Source organism: Perognathus longimembris, chromosome 1 (genome assembly GCF_023159225.1).
Source record: "Perognathus longimembris pacificus isolate PPM17 chromosome 1, ASM2315922v1, whole genome shotgun sequence".
Lineage (NCBI taxonomy): Eukaryota > Metazoa > Chordata > Mammalia > Rodentia > Heteromyidae > Perognathus > Perognathus longimembris.
The window spans coordinates 6,863,569-6,883,027 of NC_063161.1; the positions used below are offsets into that span (position 1 = coordinate 6,863,569).

Here is a 19,459-nt window from a genome sequence, read left to right on the forward strand (position 1 = left end):
TAATCCGGGGGGGGCCTTTCTAGAAAATGTGGCCGGAAAACTAAGCCGGCGGGCAGAGCCAGACGCCCGTCGCCGGCGGGTGAAGACGCCCCGGTCGCCCGCCGCGTTCCCTCCGCTCTCCGAGGTTGGAGACCCCCGCGCGCCCCCGCACGGCTGGACGCCTCGGCTGGTTCGCGACGCAGCCCCCCTGGCCGTGGATGCTCGCGCGGGCTCGGGATCCGCCCAGGTAGCGGCCTCGGACCCTGGTCCCGTGCCCAGGATCTCCCCAGCCCCCCAGCGACGGAGCCCGGGGGCCATGCGGGCGAGCGGCGGCGGCGGCTGCAGCGGCCTGAGCGCCTGATCGCCGCGGCCCCGAGCGGAGCCCACCCTCCTCCCCAGCCCCCCACCCTGGCCGCGGGGGCGGCGCGCTCGGTGTACGCGTCCGGGGCCCCGCGGGGCCGGGCCCGGCGTCGGCATGAATCGCTGCTGGGCGCTCTTCCTGTCTCTCTTCTGCTACCTGCGTCTGGTCAGCGCCGAGGTGAGTTGCGACGGCGGCCGGGGCGGGTTCCTCCAGCCGCCGCCCCCACCCCCGGGCTCCCCGCGGCCAACTTTGGACCCCCCGCCGCTCGCGAACCTGACGCCAGGCTCGGGGTGACCCTGAGGAGCGGGAGGCGAGGTGCCGGGGGGGGGGCTCGGCGGCACCCAGGAGGGGCCAGCGGTGCCTTTCTTTCCAAGGGGCGACCCTCGATCCCCGGGCCTTTTCGCGTTTGGGAAGGGCGTGTGCGGCCCTGCCCCCTCCCCAGGAACCCGCGGCGAGCCCCCTCCCCGCCGCCGGGAGAGGGGTGGGGTGGTGTCCGGGGCGCCGAAGGCAGCGTGGCCTCCCGAGCCCACGTCCGCTCCAGCCTGGGGCTTCGGATCTGCCTGCCCACCCCCCCCCCCCACCCGCCTGCCCCGGAGGCGCGAGTTTGCGCACCTGTGCCATCCAGCCCGACCCTTTGCGGGGGCCCGGGTCCCACCCCGGCTGCTGCTGCGGATTGGGGTGGGCACCTCGGGCCGCTCCGGGCATGCCCGGCGCCGGGTAGGGTTCGGCGCGCGGGGGTGGGGAGGGCTGCGGAGGGACCGACAGGCAGACAGAACGCGGGGAGACGCAGGGCTTGGGGGGGGGGGTTCTCTAGGGAGCCAGACCCCGGGGCGGGGTGTGTGTGTGTGTGTGTGTGTGTGTGCCTGCGGCCCGGCCCTACCTGCGCCCGCGCCCCGCCAGAGGAAGTACCTCTCTCTCCCCCGCACACAGGGTGCGGGGCGCGCCGCCCGCAGCGGCCTCGCCGGGGAGGTGGGGCCGGGAGGCGTCTGCGGAGCGATCAGGTCGGGCCGGCGCCCCCCACCCCGGCCGGCCTCACGTAGCAGTGAGTTGGCAAGTCGATCCGGAACCCAGGTGGGAAAAGGGGCGGGCCGGGGAGCGCCGCGTGCCCGCGTCCCGTCCCGCCTCCGCCTCCGCCGGCCGCCGCCCCGGCCCTGCACCTCGCCCGCCCCGGCGCGCGCCGGCCGCGAGAGGGTTAAGGGCTCCGAGGCCGCGGCCGGGCCTTGGGTCGCTGCCAGCGCAGGTTGTTTTGACCGCGGAGGAGTCGTCGCCGTCTCCTTTTGTTCTCGGGGCTCCTCGAGGGCCGCCGGCCTCCCGGCCCGGGGGCCCCGCCCTTCCGTGGCCACCCCGCGAGGCCCGCACCCGGGACGGAGCCGGCGAGGCTCGGCCTGGCCCGCCCGCGGGGCCCTCGCGACGCGCCCTCCCCGCCTCTCCCGCAGCCCCCCGGGCCGCGGCCAGCTGTTGGGGAGGGGGCGCCGGCCGGCCCCAGCTGCCGCCTCGCCCCGCCCCGCCTCGCCTCGCCTCGCCACGGGACCCGGGGGGCTTGGCCTGGTGCCAGGGCGTCCTGGGAACGGCGGCGCCCCGCGGCTGCTCTCCGCAGCCCACCCCGCCCGGCCCCCGACTTGCTCACTCACCCCACGCATGCACACTCGTGGCCGGAGGCGATGGTGCGCTCCGGCGGGCGGGCGGGCGGGCGCGCTGAGCGGCGGGCACGCACTACCGCGGCCGGGTCGCGCGCGCGCCGCCGCCGCCGCCGCCGCCGCCGCCGCGCCGGTGCACACGCGGGACATGCGCGCGCAGCGCACACAAACGCACGCCCGGGCACACGCGGCCGGAGCCCACGTGCGTGCACGCCCACGCACGCACCGGCACGCACAGCCCCGGAACAGCCGGCGCCAGGTGTCCGCCCCCGCGCAACAGGTGGGCCCCACGGTGGGCCCCGGCACCTCACCGCCTCCGTGACGACCCGACCCCCGGTTCCTTCCTGAGGCCGCGGGAGGGAGGGGGGGCAGCCTCCCGGGAGGTCCCGGCTCCACCGCACCTCCTTTGCCCGGGGGAGGGGGGAAGGCCTGGTTAGAGCAGCTCAGCTCGCTGGCCTGCAGCCTTCCCCTCCTGTGTGTGTTTCTAAACCACCAATGCGTGGCAGTGAATGGCGTTGGTGTGTCTGAAGTGTGCAGCAATGTCCAGCACGTTCTTCTTCCTCCTTTCAAATGAACCTCTGGAGACACTGGGCTGCTGGGGCCACTGCGCGGCCCCTCTTCCCCATCCTCCTCTTTGCTGGACCCAGTGTGTTTTGGGGAGACTAACCTCTGCTTTGGGGCTGCCCAGGTCTCCCCCACCACAGGCAGGGCTGCAGGAACCCGCCGTGGCACTTGGTGTGTTGCAGTTTATGGACACAGCACCTTCTGGGGAAGCCACCTGTCCCCAGGGGGCTCAGCTCCTAACGCCAGTCCAGGGGCTTCTGGAAGGGAGGGGCTTGCTGCTGGAGGTGGCCCTGGAGCTGGCAGAGCCCCCCACCTTGCTTGGATGGAGCTATTGGTGGAGCCTCAGCCTGGGAGCTCTGAGGCAGGACCTGGGGAGGGTCTGTGAACACCACTGAGGTAGGTCCCCTCTCTGTCAGCTGAGCTGGTTTCCCAGAAGGTGACTCTGGGTCACATGATGCTTAGCTCAGCACCCTTGGGGGGGGGGTGGGGAAGCAGCAGAGGGGCCCATAGGCTCCAGCCACCCAGCTTCCTCCTGGTTTGCTAATAGCTTGCAGGGGATGGAAGATGCCTTCCTGGAATCCCCCAGCCCCAGAGCCAAGGTCAAGGTCAGACAGAATTTGGAGGTTCTGGCATAAGAGCCTGCGAGAGTGTGTGTGAGGACGACACAGAAGAAAATTGATCTGAGATATTTACCCGCATCCTTGGAAATGTCTTCCCTTCTCTTCCGGATGCTCTTCTCTGACAACCATTTTCTCCTTGTATGTGGCAGTACTCAGTGCTGAGGAGCTGCCCCGAAGCTTGAGCTACACAGCTCCAATTCTGGCTTTTTGCTGGTTAATTGGAGAGAAGGGCCTCGCGGACGAATTTTCTGCCCAGGGTGGCTTCACCCAAGCGGTGATGCGCAGATCTCAGCCTCCTGAGTTAGCTAAGATGAGAACCACTTTTTTTATTTTCTCTATTATTTATGACTTGCTTTCCCCGGCAGAGGAGAAACGTCTTGGTCACCCTGTGGAGGTGCCTGAACGCTGGGTGGACAATCAGCAGACAAGGGCAGGAAGGACAGTGTGTATTGGTGAGGGTCGGGGAGGCTGGCCCAGGGAGCCCCCCTGCACGCACGCACGTTGCCCTCCCGGGCACATCCATCTTCCCACCGCCTCCTCTTGGTGAGAGACTGGCATGCTTTTCCCTGTCACTATTGGAGAGGATGGAGGGGAAGACACAGATGGGGAGGCGGGCTGTAAAGGTTCTGTGTATCTCTCGCTGGGCCTCAGTTTCCACCTCCTGAAACAACAGAGCTAGGCTGGGCTATCTGGAACGGGCAATGATGGCCCAGAACCCCCGAGATTACACAGAGCAGCCAGGCCCTTTGCTTTCCTGGCTCTGATCGTCGGGTGTGGGGGAGGCGGGTGGGCTGGGCTGCTGGGGATGGGGGAGGCTGAGTGGGAGGGAGTCCCAGGAGCCACGGAGAAGGGAACTGACGGGTGGGAGAAGCTATTGGAAACGGCTTCTGTGGTCTGTCCTGTCAGGGCTTCTTCAAAGGGCTTGGCTTCGGTAACCAATCTAAATAAGGCCTGAGACTGGCAGGCAGGCCCTGGGAGGCCTTGTCAGCCTCTGCCAGCCGCAGACAACGCCCCTGGGTGCTGGGCTGAGAGCCTGCCTCTCTTAGAGCAGTGGCAGGAGGGTGTGTGTGTGTGTGTGTGTGTGTGTGTGTGTGTGTGTGTGTTGGGCCCAGGTGGAGGGTGGAGCTCAAGCCCCTTTGATCTGCCAGCCCTGTTGGGAGCAGGGAGCTCACCTGGGCTCACGCTCCCTCGTGCCCTTCCTACCTCTTGGCAGCTGGTGAGGGGAACTGGGGTGGAAAGGAGGCTGTTTGCCTTGGCTCCTGGGATTGGCTTTACCCAAATGCTTTCCCTGCCACGCCCTGGCCCTACCAGAGCCCCAGGCCTGAGATCTGGGGCAGCTTCTTCACAGGACCAGGCTGCACCCGCCCCCCCCCCCCCCACAAGACTTCCAGAGCCTGTGAGCAGGAAACCACCACTGCGGGCAGCTCACCCTCCCACACCCAGAGGGCTTCTGATCAGGAACAGGTGCCCTGCAAGCCCCCACTCCCCAGGGCATTGCATCCTGAAGCTGACCACAGGTGGACTGTCCCCACCTCCACTGCCGGTGGAGATCCCGGAAGGGACTGGCCAGCCTACACCACACCCGTGGTGTCGGCGTGGGGCTAGGGTGCCGTTTCCTGTGTCCCAGTACACTCTCCACCCACCCACTGTCACCACTGAAAATGTTCTGAGCTCGTGGCCCCCGGGCACGAGTGCCACTAGCTGCTACCCTCACAGGAACCATACATACTGCTAGAAGGAGTAATGATGACAATCATCACTCATTAAGTACCCACTATTTTCTGGCTGCTCCGCCATGGGTAATTATGCCTCCCGGTAAGACTGGATGAGGTATGATTAGCCCCATTCAAAGGATGGGGAAGCAGAGATTTTTTTGGTCCTCGGAGAACCCAGGTTCCCCTGGCAAAGCGATTTCTCAGCCTCTGGCCCGATGAGAGTTAGGACCGGCAATTGCTCTACTGCTGCGCTCCACAGCCCGGAAAGGACTCAGCTCTGCCACCTCACTAGCTGTGTAGACTTGTGGCTCCTTGCTTCGTTTCTCCAAGCCTCTGCTTTCTCCTCCGGTCGGTGGGGATAAACAGGGCCAGCCCCTCTAAGTCTGTCGTTTGTACAGCCTTCCGCTAGCAGACTCTCTGGCTTACACTCAGCAGCTGGGAAATGTGACCGATGCCAGTCCAGGTGGGAGACTCTCTACGTGAGAGAAGACCCCAAGGAGAAACGTAGAGTCCCTCATACATCTTAATGGTCGTTATTGAGCGTCTCCTGTGTGCCTTCTTCACCTCCAATGAACCAAATAGGAGGAACCAAATGGATGCGGGGTGGGGCCTCCCGATGTCCTGCTCTGTGGGGGGTCCTCTCTGTGTGTGTGTGTGTGTGTGTGTGTGTGTGTGCCTGCATGTACGTGCAGGGTTTGTGCCTCGCCATAGCATCCTACCGATTCCCTCTGCCCACCCGCACCCGGGGCACCTGACTCCAGCCCCCTGTGGCTGTTGTGGCCGTGACCTTCCTGTCAGGCTGCCCTCGTGGGACTGTGGGTTCCCTGGAGGAAGCCCGTTAGTGAGTCCTGTTAAAACACTTCTTAAGTTTCAAGTGTGTGTGGTGACAGGCCAGAGAAGCTCTAAAAATAGACTTGAGTTGGGCCTGGGGCCTGGGTAAGCTTTCAGGTTTCCCGGCGCTGCCTGAGGATTCCCTTCTCTCCTCTTTCATGTGAGACTAAATCGGTGTCCCAGATCACGTGACGGCCCTGGACCACACTGCGGCGTGCAACCCTGGCACCTGGGAGGCTGGGAACAGGCGCTGCCGTCACCGTCCGAACGGGGCATCTGCTCGGAGTGGACTGGCTGCGGGTTCCCCTGTGCCCCTCCGTTTGGGCCTCGGTTTCCTGCTCTGTAAAATGGGGGTGATTATGCCTCCTTTGAGGAGTGCTGGCTGGCGGCAGAAGCAGGGAGGGACCAGATTGCGGGAGCCTCCTCAGAACCTGGAGCCTGATGGAGGGAGGCAGATGGAGAGCAAGCTGGGGTTCTGTTGGGGACGTGGGGGTGTAAGCATCGGAGGTGGGTCTTCGCAGTTCAGTCCTCCAGGCCCCTGAGTTCCTGGTTGTCAGCCTGGATCCTGCCTGCCTCCAGCCTGGCTACCCGCGGGTGACAGAAGGATCCTGTAGGAACTTTCCACGGGAGGTACTCTGTGGCTGGTGGTGGCCCTCTCTGCCTCCCCCCTCAGCCCCCCCTCCCCGTGTCTCCCTGGCAGGGGGACCCCATTCCTGAGGAGCTTTATGAGATGCTGAGCGACCACTCCATCCGTTCCTTCGACGACCTCCAGCGGCTGCTACATGGAGACTCCGTAGGTAAATCGGATCCTTGTCCAAGAACTCTGGCCTCCTGGGGCATCAGGGGAGCTGGGAAGGGCAGGACAGGGGCCCCCATTCCCTTTGATATCCAGAAGCCAGGGCCCAGGTAGACATCTCCGGGAGGGCCTGGCCACGCCCATGAGGGCGGGGTGGGGTGTACCTGGGACGTGGGTGTGGCCGGAGGAACACCTCTGTGTAGCTTTGGCTGGGAGTGGCCTGGAGAGGGGCGGGCAGGGAGAAAGGTGCCCAGGGCACGCGCCAAGCGTTTAGCCGGGGTGGGTGGTGACAGAAGAGCCATCTCCCTGCTCCTCTGGCCCAGGGCCTGGTCTACAAGGTCTCCCGGGGACACCTGACTGGAACCGGCTAGCAGCCCCGTGGGTGCCCAAGTGCCCAAGAGCCAGAGAGCCAGCTCTACACGCGGGCACGTGCTTGGTGGCACACACGTGGCCGGGCCAGCGGGGCCAGCGGGCTGGGCTGGGAATGTATTTATAAACGCTGTCTTCAGAGCAAATTCCATTCTATTCTAACCTCTGGCCTGGTCCCTGGAGCCCTGGTCAGCAACCCCCGCACCCCCCGGGTCCCTTCCCTCTGGGGTCTGTCTCTTTGTCACTTTGTAATCCTTGCCCAGACGCTATCTACGGGGGAACAGCATTTCCTGCCTTTGTTTCCTCTCCCTGTTGGGCCCCTGGCTCCTTCTCAAAAGCATTCCCGGGTCCTTTCAATCCTGCCTAGGCTGTGTGTGTGTGTGGGGGGGGTGCAAGGCAGGCAGGAGGGGGCCCCAGCCAGGCCCACCTATTGTTCATCAGGCCCCCCCCACCTCCCAACCCCCCCCCCCATGCCCGACTGGCCAACCCTAGCCACACAATGGGGCAACTTCCAAATTTAGCCTTTCCACTGTTTCTCTCCAAGGCCCTCCACCCACTCCCCGCCCCCCCCAGCCCCTCCACACCCCTGGTGGGGGTCGGCATCTTGGACATGAGGTTTTCAATAGCCTGCCTGTTTCGAGGCAACCATGTGGCTATTTTTTCCTAATCAACTTAACCTTTCCACAAAGCCCATCGTTCCCCATCTCCTCCCCACCAGGGACATTCCAGAGATGGCAGGGGAGAAAGGAAGGGAGCAAGAGGGGCAGACAGACACACTGACGCTGACGTAGGAGCCGTCGGACTGGACGGAAGCAGACCAGTCATAGGCTACCCGCAGGACAGTCTTCTCCAAACAGGATCCCCCTGGATCCTGGACAAGGGGCGTGGCCCTTGACAAAGACAGCAGCCCTTGTCTTTGATGGGACCCATGGGCTGTGAGACCTGGGCTGGAGGCTGGGTCCTAGGAGCCACAGAGCTGTCCACCTTCAAGGTCAAGTTCAAAGCCACTTCCTCACACTTTAGTTCCCAGGAGGGGGCTGATGTACTGGAGGAGAGGGAACTGGCCTGGAGGAGGGAGCCGAGGAAGTGCGTGGAGGAAGGAAAGCAAAGGCTTGAGAAAGCAGGAGGAGGCAGGTGCTAGTAGCTGAGGCCTTGTAACCACAGCTACTCAGGAGGCTGAGATCTGAGAGTCGGGAAAGTCCAAGAGACAAGCTGGGAATGGAGCTGGGGCTCAAGTGGTAGAGTGCTAGCCTTGAGCAAAAAAAAAAAAAAGCTAAGAGACAATGCCCAAGTCCTGAGTTCAAGCTCTAGGACCAACATGTGTGAGTGCGCTTGTGTGTGCACGCGCACACACACACAAACACACACACACACGGGAGACATGGAGGATGGGGCAAGCTAGAGAGCAGGACCTAGCAGGGCTGGTGGCTGGTGTGCCTGTACCCCACTCCCAACAGGCCCATCCCATTCCTTCTTTGCCTTCAGCTCCCACCCCATCCCTCTCCACCCTTCCCCCCCCCCCCCCCCCCCCCCGCCACGGCAGCAGGGCCATTGTCCAGGCTCCGGAGGGGGGCTGTCCATCACGGCCTGCTGGCCCCCCGGGGATTCTGGGAATTTCTTCATTCAGCACTTCCTATGGGAACAGGGCTCTGTGGAGGGCACTGGGAACAGTGGCCCGGGCTCTGGGTCCCTGCCCCACCCTGGAGGCCAAGGAGGGTTCGCTTACAGTAGCTAAGGGAAAGGGCTATTTTTAACTCCATTGACATGGGTTCTAGCCAAAAAAATGTGGCTAAAAGAACCCAGAATGGAGCTGGAGCCCCCCCCCCAGATGCAGTCAGGCCCCTCTCCTTACCCACATCCCCCTCCGGGGGGGTGTCTTTGCCTAGACACCCTGGTTTACAGAGAGTGGAAGGGAAACTGGTACTTTGGGGTGGGCCCTGCCTTGTCAGCCCTCACCCCACAGTGAGTGGCCTGCCCTGGTCTGACTGTGCTTTCTCTTGCAGATGAAGATGGGACTGAGTTGGACTTGAACTTGACCAGGTCACACTCGGTAGGGGAACCTGAAAGCTCATCTCGAGGGAGGAGAAGCCTGGGTAAGACCCAGGGCCCCAGGAGCATTTCCTCATAAAGAGTGGGACCCAGGAAAGGAGACTGAGGCACGCAGCCTGCCCGAGGGCTTGGAGATCATTCCTAAATCCCTGCTCTCCTTGGGATGAGCTGGATGAGGAGAAAGGCCCTCACTGGACTTGAGTCATTTTGTCCGATGTCCTCATGCTATGGTTTCCAAATGTAGTTCTTTTTACTCTCAGTTTTTCCTTCAGCTCTGGAGTAGACAGATAAACCCCATTCCCCAGAACTGGACAGAAGTAGGTGGGGCCACACAGATTAGGAATGACACAATCCAGCCCCAACCAGTTTCTTTCCCTTGAACCCCGTGCTGTTCGTGGTGGGCTGCACGTTTCCATGGTGACCCAGGGATGCCCATGGCCCTAGGGCAGTGGGCACAGTAGAACCTGGTATTGCTGTGCTAGGCCACCCACATGGAGCTGTGCTCTTCTTGGTGGAGGGCAAAACAAGCTGGTAGGCAGATCACCAGGCTCCAGGAAGCATCCCAGGTGAGGCAGGTGCCTACCTCTGTTTACCACCTGTACTCTCTAAAACACTGAAGATGTGGCTGGTGGAAACTACAGGTAAGAGCCATGCTCAGCTGGATGGCTTACGCCTGCAATCCTAGCTACTCAGGAGGCTGAAGACAGTGCAAAGCTAGCCAGGGCGGGAGGCTGTGAGACTCTTTATCTTCCAATTAACCACCAGAAAACCAGAAGTAGAGCTATGGCTCAAAATGGTAGAGCACTAGCCTTGAGCCAAAAAGCTCAGGGACAGCGTCCAGGCCCTGAGTTTGAGTCCCATGACCAGAAAAACAAACAAAAAAACAAAAAAACAGAGCTTTTTACTCCTCGACTTGTAAAATTAGTTGTGTGTGTTGGAGGGCAGATTTTGTTCTCTGAGACTCAGTTTCTCCTTGGTTGAGGATCTGCTGATAGCTGACAGGTTGAAGGAGGTGGGAAGGGTGGTTCAGGTGCCCACGGAGGTCCCCCCTCCCCCGGCAGCCCCTCCTGATGCTGCCGCCCCGACCCCTCCCCGCCCCCAGGTTCCCTGACGGCAGCCGAGCCTGCCATGATCGCCGAGTGCAAGACGCGCACCGAGGTGTTCGAGATCTCGCGGCGCCTCATCGACCACGCCAATGCCAACTTCCTGGTGTGGCCGCCCTGCGTGGAGGTGCAGCGCTGCTCCGGCTGCTGCAACAACCGCAACGTGCAGTGCCGCCCCACGCAGGTGCAGCTGCGGCCCGTGCAGGTGCGTGGCTCCGCCCACAGGCCCCGCCCACCGCGCAAGGGCCCCGCCCCAGCCACACCGCAGGGCCCCGCCCACGGGCCACGGCCCCACCCCCCCCAGGGGCACACGCCCTCACGCCGTGGCCACGCCCACAAGCCAGGACTCCACACGCGCCGTGGCTCCACCCCTTCCAGGGAGATGCTCACACTCTGTGGCCACGCCCACACGCCGTGGCTCCACCCCTTCCAGGGAGACGCTCACACTCTGTGGCCACGCCCACACGCCGTGGCTCCACCCCTTCCAGGGAGACGCTCACACTCTGTGGCCCCACCCCACCGGGACCCCGCCCCACGACCCGCGTGGGTTGACCAGGTTTTCTCGAGCGAGGTGCCCACGCCCGCCTGGAGTGTCCCAGCCCGGTCCAGAGAAGACCGCCCTTGGGACGCTGATGTGCTGATGCCAACCCAGCCCAGACCACCATCATCACCCAAGTCACCCAGGGACAGAATCCCAGGATGTCCTTTGGAGAGACGTGTATTTAAACACTTGATGACTAGAATGTTCTGACACCTGCTCATGTCCTTGAAGCAAGCTGTGTCTTAGCAGAGTGGACACAGAGAACCCTCTGGGTGACAGACACTGCAAGAGCCAGAGCAGTGCCCCTGCAATGGTCCCCACGGCCGGTAGTGGCACGGGACGCTGGTCCCTAGGAGAAGGCAGACCAGAGGCTGTGCAGAGCAGCAGCGTAGCTCTGACTGCCTTCTAACTCCGCCAGTCTCACCTACACACTCACTCAGGATGGCCTGGGGTATGTGTGTGGCTACTGAACCGCACGCCCCTCCCCTCAGCTGTGCCCACGTCCCTGCCCATCTTCCGTCCCTGCTTGGCCCAGAGCCCAGTTGTCAATGCCACACTCCACCCCAGCACCCCCTGTCATGGTATCTCCTGTGCCTGTGCTTCCCACTCTGTGGGTGGGCATCTGACAGCTCGCTCCCCCCACTTCCTCGGCCCCTGGCCTTGGCTGGCGCTCCAGGCACGAGCACTCTGTGCAGGCATTGAACTTCATCCGGAAATGCTTTTCCCTCTCTAGGGGGGACCCGGGGGCTGTGGCAAAGCCAGAGGCCAGGTCAGCTCGGTCTGCCAGGTCAAAGGGCTTGTTTTGATGGAAAAACGGCGACAGGAGTAGAGGGCAAGGCCCTGCGGTTGTTGGAGCCAGCGTGCTTGCTGCTCTTTCTAGGAAAGATCTCCAGCGTGGATGGTTGGGAGGGGCTGGCAGCGTGGCGGCCTGGGCTCTGTCCCCTGTCCCCTGTGGCCTCCACAGAGGGGTTCTGTGTGCCTCTGCCCTCCAGGTGAGAAAGATCCAGATTGTGCGGAAGAAGCCGACCTTTCAGAAGGCCACAGTGACCCTGGAGGACCACCTGGCGTGCAAGTGTGAGATGGTGGCACCTGTGCGGCCTGTGACCCGAAACCCTGGAGGAGCCCAGGAGCCACGAGGTAAGCCTCCCCCTGCCCCCCCAGAGCCGCTGGGAACGAGGGGACTTTACAATGGATTTGGCACACCCTGGTTCCAGGTGAACTGAGCTCTTCACCTCACTGAGAGCAATCTAGATTCCTCCCAGCCTGAAAGGCCCCTCAGTGGAATCCTTGATTGGCACTCTGGCCTTGCCAGGAACCAATTCCCTTCACTTACATCAGCTCAGCCTGATGGGTATCTTTAAGTAGCTGAATAAGTCCCTGCCTCAGGCCCCTCGCATAGGCCAGTACCTGTTTGGATTGGAACTGTTCCCTAGCCTAGCTCATTCTCATCTTCATTTGAGTCTTAGTTCAAAAGCTCCTTCTTCCCACCTAGAGTTCTGCCCTGGCCCTCCTGGGCAGAGAGGCCCCCATTTTCAGCTGGGCCACCATAGCCCCCCACTTTGCTGAAAGGGTGCACGGAATGGCTGTTGTCTGAAGATATTTGTCAGTCTACTCCGGAGACAAGAAATCAGGTTTCTTGTGACCGTAAAGAGGAAAGTAGGTGTAGTGAGAAAAGCTACTGGGGAGGGACTGGGTTTTGGATTTTCCTGTGTGTCTGTGTGCCAGTACTGGGGCTTGAACTCAGGGCCTGGGCACTGCCCCTCAGCTCCTTCACTCAAGGCTGGTGCTCTGCCGTTTGGGTCACAGCTCTACTTCTGGCTTTTTGCCGGCTAATTGAAGATAAGTCTCGCGGACTTTCACGTGTGAGATGGCTTCAAATCTCAATCCTCAGGCCGCAGCTTCCTGAGTAGTTAGCAGGCGTGGGCCGTCACTGCACTTCCAGGCTTCAGTTTGATATGCAGAGATGTCGGTAATCTGCCTGGGGCGTGTGATAGAACTGGCAGCTCTGGAGGTAGTGGGCGCCAGTCCCTGGCGTTTGTGCCGCCGGGGCGCCACAGGTGGATGAGTGGAATTGGATTCGGGGACTGCCTTTCCAGTTTGTCAGTTTCCAGTCACAGGGCGTTGAGGCTTGAGTTGGAAGAGACCCCAAGAATGGGGGGGGGGCGGGGAGAGTGAAGGGCCAGAGGTGGTGAGCCCATCCCCTGGTTGTACAGCCCGTCAGAGTCACAAGGAGGACAATTCTGGCTCTTATCTCCCTCAGTGTGTGTGCATGCATGTGTGTGTGTAGGCATTTTCATTTTCAGCACAGAGGACCTTGCAGGTCAGTCCAGTCTTGGCTGTTGGAGCACAGGAAGGATAAAGGATTTAACGAAGGGTACACGGAGCTAAAGCCTAACCTAGAACCCACGTCTTGTAATGGCAGTTCTGAGTTCTTTGGGCTGTGTCTCTGCTCTTCCTCTCTCAGATATTTGTGGTGAGGATCAGATCATTAGATGGGTAGAATTATGTGAGCACTAAAAGAACTCACAACTGACTGGTTGGGCTTTTCTTTTTTAATTGCTTATTTCGATTCAGTTTAGTCAGATGGAAAGGAGCTCACACTTGATGAGGTACCAAATGTTCCTTTTTTGTGTGAGGAGGTAGAATCTGGGCTTGAACTCGCTTGGCTTTTTTCCTCAAGGCTAATTGGTTAATTGGAGATAAAAGTCTTGGATTTCTTTTTTTTTTTTTCTTCAGCTGGCTTAGAACCTTGATCCTCAGGACCTTAGCTTTCTGAGTAGCTAAGGTTAACAGGCGTGAGCCACAGCTTTGACTTCCAGTACCTTTCTTTTATCAGGGACAGGACAGTGTGTCATAGTCACAAGCCTCACAGGTCTGGTGATCCTAGCTCCTTGGGAGGCAGACATGGCAAAGATCAAGGTTTAAGACCTGTCTGAGGAAAACGTTCATGAGATTCTCCCCCCACCCCAAACAAACCGGACATGGGGGGGGGGGGCTCCTGCCTGCCATTCCAGCTCTGAGAGAGGCAGGGGCAGGAGGAAGGCCATGGCCCAGGCCAGCGCAGGCACAACTCCAAGAGCCTTCGTGAAGAAAAAATAAAAAGGAAGCAAAGAGGTCTGAATCTGTGGCCCAAGTGGCAGGGCTTCCGCCTAGCACGCGCTGTGTTCGAGCCCCAGGATCACAAAGGAACCAACAACAAAATAACCCCAACACGCACCAGTAGGATGCGGATAAGCCAGAGTCTCCCTTTATAGTGTCAGCCCCCTGGCCCCCCCTGCCTCAGTGTCCCCTCTGTGCAGTGTGAGTGGCACCATGCGTGTGGGGACGAACAGGCTGAGAGCCGAGGTCCCCACGTCTGGCTTTGCCCAACTCCGGAAGCCATTCTGCTCTTTCCAAGGTGTGACACAGAAGGAAGGGTTGGGGTGACCTGAAGGAGACCCAGCCCCGTGGGGAGTGTGGGTGTCACCTGAGCTACGATGGCCTCTCGTCATGGGCCTTGGGGGGGGGGCAAGGAAGCCTTTGTAGGAGGCCAGGCCAGGGTGAGCCGGTCTCCCGTCGCCCTGGGCTGTGGCTGGAAGCTGCCGCCCTGAGCCGCCCGGTCTGCGGGGGACCCGGCCATGCCGGGCAGTCTTTCTCCGTCTCCCTCCGTGCAGGTTGCAGTTCAGTGGTGGCTTGGTTAGAGTGGGGACAGCGGGCCTCTCCCCGGTCCCCTGGAGTCCAGGAGAGCCGGTCCTCACCTGGCTTTTCCAGCAGGACAGGCAAACCCTTTATAAAGGGGGGGGGTGGGGAGGTACTAGAATTTGAACTCAGAGCCTTGCATTTGCTAGACTGTCACTCCACCCCTCTGCCCCAGCAGACTCCGCCCCGTGTCAGGACCAGGTATCCAGAGGGCAAAGGTGTGAGGGCTGCCAGGGGTGGGCACAGCCCCTCCGCTGCCTCCTGCCAGCTGCAGGGGCGGGGAAAGAAACCCCAACCCTTGCCCCTGGCTAATGACCCGGCGCTCAGCTGCCGGTGCCAGGCCAGTCCTTCGGGGGTGGGGGGGGGCATCTCACCGCCCCCTTTCACAGACGGAGAGACTGAGGCACGGGCCAGGGGAGGGTCCATGCCATCCCCAGGGCACACCCAGCTGCGCCCCCCCCCCCCGCCCTGCCTCTCTTCTCAGCCCAGCAGGGAGCAGGGCAGGCGCCCCCAAGCTTTGATGTGGGGAGGGGACCCCCAGGGCTGACCCACGTGCTGACCAGCTCTTTCTCTTCTTGGGCAGCTAAGACGCCTCAAACTCGGGTGACCATTCGGACAGTGCGGGTCCGCCGCCCCCCCAAAGGGAAGCACCGGAAGTTCAAGCACACGCACGACAAGACGGCACTGAAGGAGACCCTGGGGGCCTAGGGGCACCAGCCGGAGAGTGTGGGCAGGTGAGGGTCTGCTGGGGAAACTGAGGCCTGTGGCTCGGGCTGGGGAAGATGTGGAGATCAGCGTGGACTCGGGCCGTGGCGCGTGGGGGGCGTGGGAGTCACGTGGTCCCCTTCGTTGTCTCTGACCCCCGTGTCCCTCTGCTTGGCCCACAGGGTTATTTAATAGGGTATTTGCTGTATCGCCCCCATGGGGTCCTAGGAGTGATAATGTTGTCCCCTCGTCCGTCTGTCTCGATGCCTGATTCGGACGGCCAATGGTGCTCCCCCCCACCCCACGTGTCCGTCCATCCGTCCATCCACCAGCGGCTCCAGAAGGAATCACAAGGACTGAACCCCCTCACTTCGTCCTCCCCTGACTCCAGGAACCTGGACAAGAGTGCAAGAAACTGATGGGGTCCGGGGCTTCCCGCCTTGCCCCCCCCACCCCCGCTTTGTCCGGCCTCGCCACACCCCAGCAGGGGGTCCCTGGATGGCCCAGGAGACCCCCCCCACAGCACTGAGGCCCCATCTCCAGGCAGGTTGGGGCACCTTGTCCCCCACATGAGGAGCACAGACTGGGGACCCCCCCCCCACCATGCCCAGGTCCCCCGCTTTTCTCCCTGTAACCTCTCTTCACATTTTCATGGTGTACGTATGGCATCTCCAGAGGCGTGGACTCCCCCCCGGGCGGGGCGGGGGGCCGAGGGGCCCCTCCCGAGAGGTGGGGCTCGGTCCTGAGGTGACCCTCGCCCCCTGCCTCCTCCTCCTCTACCTCCGCTCGGCTCTTCCTCTATTCCCGGCTCTTCCGTCCGCTCCGCGATGAGGCACTCGGGGGCCCCCCTGTTCCCATCACCCCCATCGCTCTTGGGGAAGGGCAGAAGATCTGTCCGTCGCCTCTCACCCCGGCCCAGGCCGCCCCGGGTGGCTCTTGGGGGCGCGCACTGCGCAGGGGCGCTGCCGGTACACCCCAGGCAGGGCCCCCGTGTTCCCCGTCTGTTGGTTTGGGTGGCTTCCGGCAGGGGTGGCGGGTCCCACAAAGGCTCGCGGCTTGGCAGTGCCCGGCCCCAGCCCGTGGCTTGGAGGGGGAGGACCGGAGTCCCGCGGCAGGCAGGAAGCCTGGAGGTCCCCCCAGGGACCCTTCCTCCCATCATGGGGTCTACCTGGGGTCCCCCCCCTCTCAGGAGGCCAGCTGGATCCCGGGAGAGAAGGGAGAGGATGGGGGTGGAGTCCCATCTCAGTCCCCAGCTTCCCCCCCACCCCACTTCCCACTTGCACTTTCCCCGCCCCCCCCCCCCCGCTTCCTTCAGTTTGTAAAGTCGGTGATTATATTTTGGGGGGGCTTTCCTTTTATTTTTTAAATGTAAAATTTATTTATATTCCGTATTTAAAGTTGTAAAAAAAAATAACCTCAAAACAAAAACCACATGAGTTTGCCGGGGAGTCTGTGTTGGCATCGCGCGTGACAATTAACCTTTCCGCCTTGGCAGGTTGCACCAACAGCTTGCTGCCTGCTTCTCCCCTGCGGGGGGCCTAGGCGCCATCGCTCACACGTGCGCGAGTATGCACGCATGCACACACGCGCGCGCACACACACGCACATTGATGGATCTTGGCAGCGTGGGCTCTCCCAGAGGGAAGCAGAGCCTCACTGCCATGGGTGGGCCGGCAGCACCCAGGATGTGGTAAGGGGAGTTTCCAGGGGGCTGGGGACATGGAGGAAACCGGCTGAAAGGTGGACGGGGTGGCCTTGGGCAAGTCACAGCCTCATTGGGCTGAAATCTCCTGATGGGAGGGCCCTGTGGCCTTCCACGCCCCACCCCCCAAAGGTCCACACCTGGGGCTGGGCCCTGCTGCTTTTTAAATTTTCCTTTATCTTCCTTAGGGCTGGGGATGGGTTCAGGGCCTCAGAGCTCCACCCAGCCTTGTGTTTTCTCAGTGGAAGACGTGGTACCAGCTGCTAAAAGATGCTGTGTCCCATCATCCTAGCTTCTCAGGAGGCTGAGATGCTGAGGCCCAAGGTTTGAAGTCCTTGAGACTCTTATCTCCAGTTAACCAGTAAAGAAGGTAGAAGTGCAACTGTGGCTCAAGTGGTAGAGGGCCAGCCCGGAATGAGAGGAAAAATCTACAGAACAGTACCCAGGCCCTGAATTCAAGCCCCAGCGCACACATGCGTGCACGCGCACACACACATACACACACACACTCAAATGCTGTGTCCTGGGTTCCACCTGCAACATGGGCCAGAGCTAGCAGAAGCCCACGGGGACATCTCAGCCTCTGATTCCTCAGAGGGGCAACCAGAGCCTCAAGCCATTTGGCCCCTGAGTAATGAGCTCGCTGTGAACTTCCTGCCCTGGACGTGTGTGAGGGGCTGGGTGGATTAGCTCTGCTGAGCTCAGACTGAGGTCCTTGGGCTCCTGTGATTGGTTGACTTTCCCTTCACTCACACCTTGAGCCCTGTACATCCTGTCCATGACCGCCACGCCTTTCAGAGCAGTCTCGTGAAAGACCATCCCTAACTCCCAGCCACCAGTGTGGCCCAAGAACTTCTGTCCCGCCTGCCTACCAGAGTTCAGGATCCTCTCTCGGCCCCAGGGGCCCCGTGGGTTTCCAGGGACTGGAGAAGGGGAGAAGGATCTGACTGAGAGGAGGAAGAGAGGAAGGAGGAGGAGGAGACCGTGCTGCCCAGTCTGAGGTTCTTCAGGGGCCTGGAGGGCATTCTGTGGGTGTCAGACCACCACTACACAAACGGGATCCTTGTGGACCCCCCGTTCAGGGAGGGTACCCCACCACTCTGCCTCTCCCAGTTCCCCCAGGAAGGCCTTGTAGACTTCCTTGAGTCACCACTCAGTTACTGGAGCCTAGAAAGTGCCTGGACTGTTCCAGGCACTCAACAGACTATGGCAAGAGCAAGTAAGCATAAAGATCAGTCACGGGGGAAGCGGGGTGTGGTCACCCCAGGTCACAGCTCGCCCGGCTGAGCCCCGCCCACACAGTCGCTTGGGCTGGTACAGGGAGGTCTAGCCCAGCGGGGCCATGTTCAGAGCAGTCGTAGGGGCTGGATCTTCCTTCTTAGTGAGTCTGCCATCATCTCTTTCCAAGTTCAAGCTTCCCCATCGATTCTCCACCCATCTGCTCGGCATCCATCCATTCATTCACTCATCATCTGTCCATCTGCCGGCCGTCTATCTAATGACTCACCATCCACTCATCCACTCATCATCCACCTGTCATCCAGATGTTTGCCTATCCAGCCACCAGCCATCTGTCCAGTTACCCATCCTCCATTCATCCCTCCACCCATTGTCATCATCCATCCATCTACCTGCCCATTACCCATCCATCCATCATTCATCATCCACCCACCCAGCACACATGCATCCTCCCATCCATCCACCTACCTATCCATCCACTCATTCATTCACCAGATCCATCCACCACCTACTATTTACCCACCAACCCACCCATCCATCTACCCACCGTCTATCCACCCATTAGCCATCGGTATACCCATCCACCCACCCATCCGTCCACCCATCCACCTACCCACCTACCCGTCCATCCATCCATCCATCCATCCATCACCATCCTTCCATCCAACCATCTCTCCACTCATCCATCCATCTCTCCATCTACCCATCCATCTAGCCAGCCAACCAGCCATCCTTCCACCCATCCTGATCCTGGCAGGTATTCGGCCAGTATGAAGAACGATTCTCTCCTCTCAGCAGCCAGCAAATGGCTGACCACAGCACAGTCTTGGGAAGTTGGAAATGCACGGAGGCCACGCTCCCAGCAGGCTCAGTGCTCATGCTCTGCCCACATCTCCTGTGCAGGTGCTGTTCCTGTGCTCTGCTCAGTGGACCTGGAGTGCCCTGCAGGCACCTGGCACAGTCCTCCTAGGGCTGGCTTCCAACCTTGGTCCTTGGTCCTAAGTAGGATTATAGGTACAAGCCCTGGGGACCTGACACATCCTCTCTCTCTCTCTCTTTCTCTTTCTCGTCCTGGGGATCTCAGGGCCTGAGTACTCTCCCTCCACATACATGCGGTGCTTCTCCCTCTGTGTCTGTCTTCACACTCAAACCCCACTGATGAGCTTCAAGGTCAACCTCAAGGTCATTACAAAAACTGTACCTTAACTTCCCCAGGACCTATCCACTCACGTGCGCCCATGCGCGTGCACACACACACACACTCACACGTCAGACACTGGTGGATCACTCCTATCATTTTAGCTACTCAGGAGGCTGAGATCTGAGCTTCACTGTTTGAAACTAGCCTGGGCAGAAAAGTCTCATAGACTTTGTGTGTGTGTGTGTGTGTGTGTGTGTGTGTGTGTGTGTGTGTGTCTTTCATGGGGCTTGAACTCAGGGCCTGAGCACTGTCCCTGAACTCTTTTGCTCAAGGCTGCCACTGTACCACTTTGAGCCACAATGCCACTTCTGTTTTTCTGGTGGTTAATTGGAGATAAGAGTCTCATGGGACTTTCCTTCCTGGGCTGGC

General features: G+C 61.0%; 1 protein-coding gene across 2 annotated transcripts; it reads left to right on the plus strand.

The window, feature by feature from the left end:
• The first annotated feature begins 386 nt into the window (after nt 1-386).
• Pdgfb (platelet derived growth factor subunit B) lies at nt 387-16,410 on the plus strand. 2 transcript variants are annotated; one of them, XM_048355212.1, is made up of 7 exons: nt 387-517; nt 6,408-6,504; nt 8,876-8,965; nt 10,024-10,229; nt 11,558-11,702; nt 14,827-14,977; nt 15,177-16,410. In XM_048355212.1, the coding sequence occupies exons 1-6, from the start codon at nt 455-457 to the stop codon at nt 14,949-14,951; spliced, it is 726 nt and encodes a 241-aa protein (XP_048211169.1). In that variant the 5' UTR covers nt 387-454; the 3' UTR covers nt 14,952-14,977; nt 15,177-16,410. The 2 variants fall into 2 exon arrangements, with proteins under 2 accessions (XP_048211169.1, XP_048211162.1); XM_048355205.1 differs by having other exon boundaries at nt 15,131-16,409.
• The last annotated feature ends 3,049 nt before the right edge of the window (nt 16,411-19,459 follow it).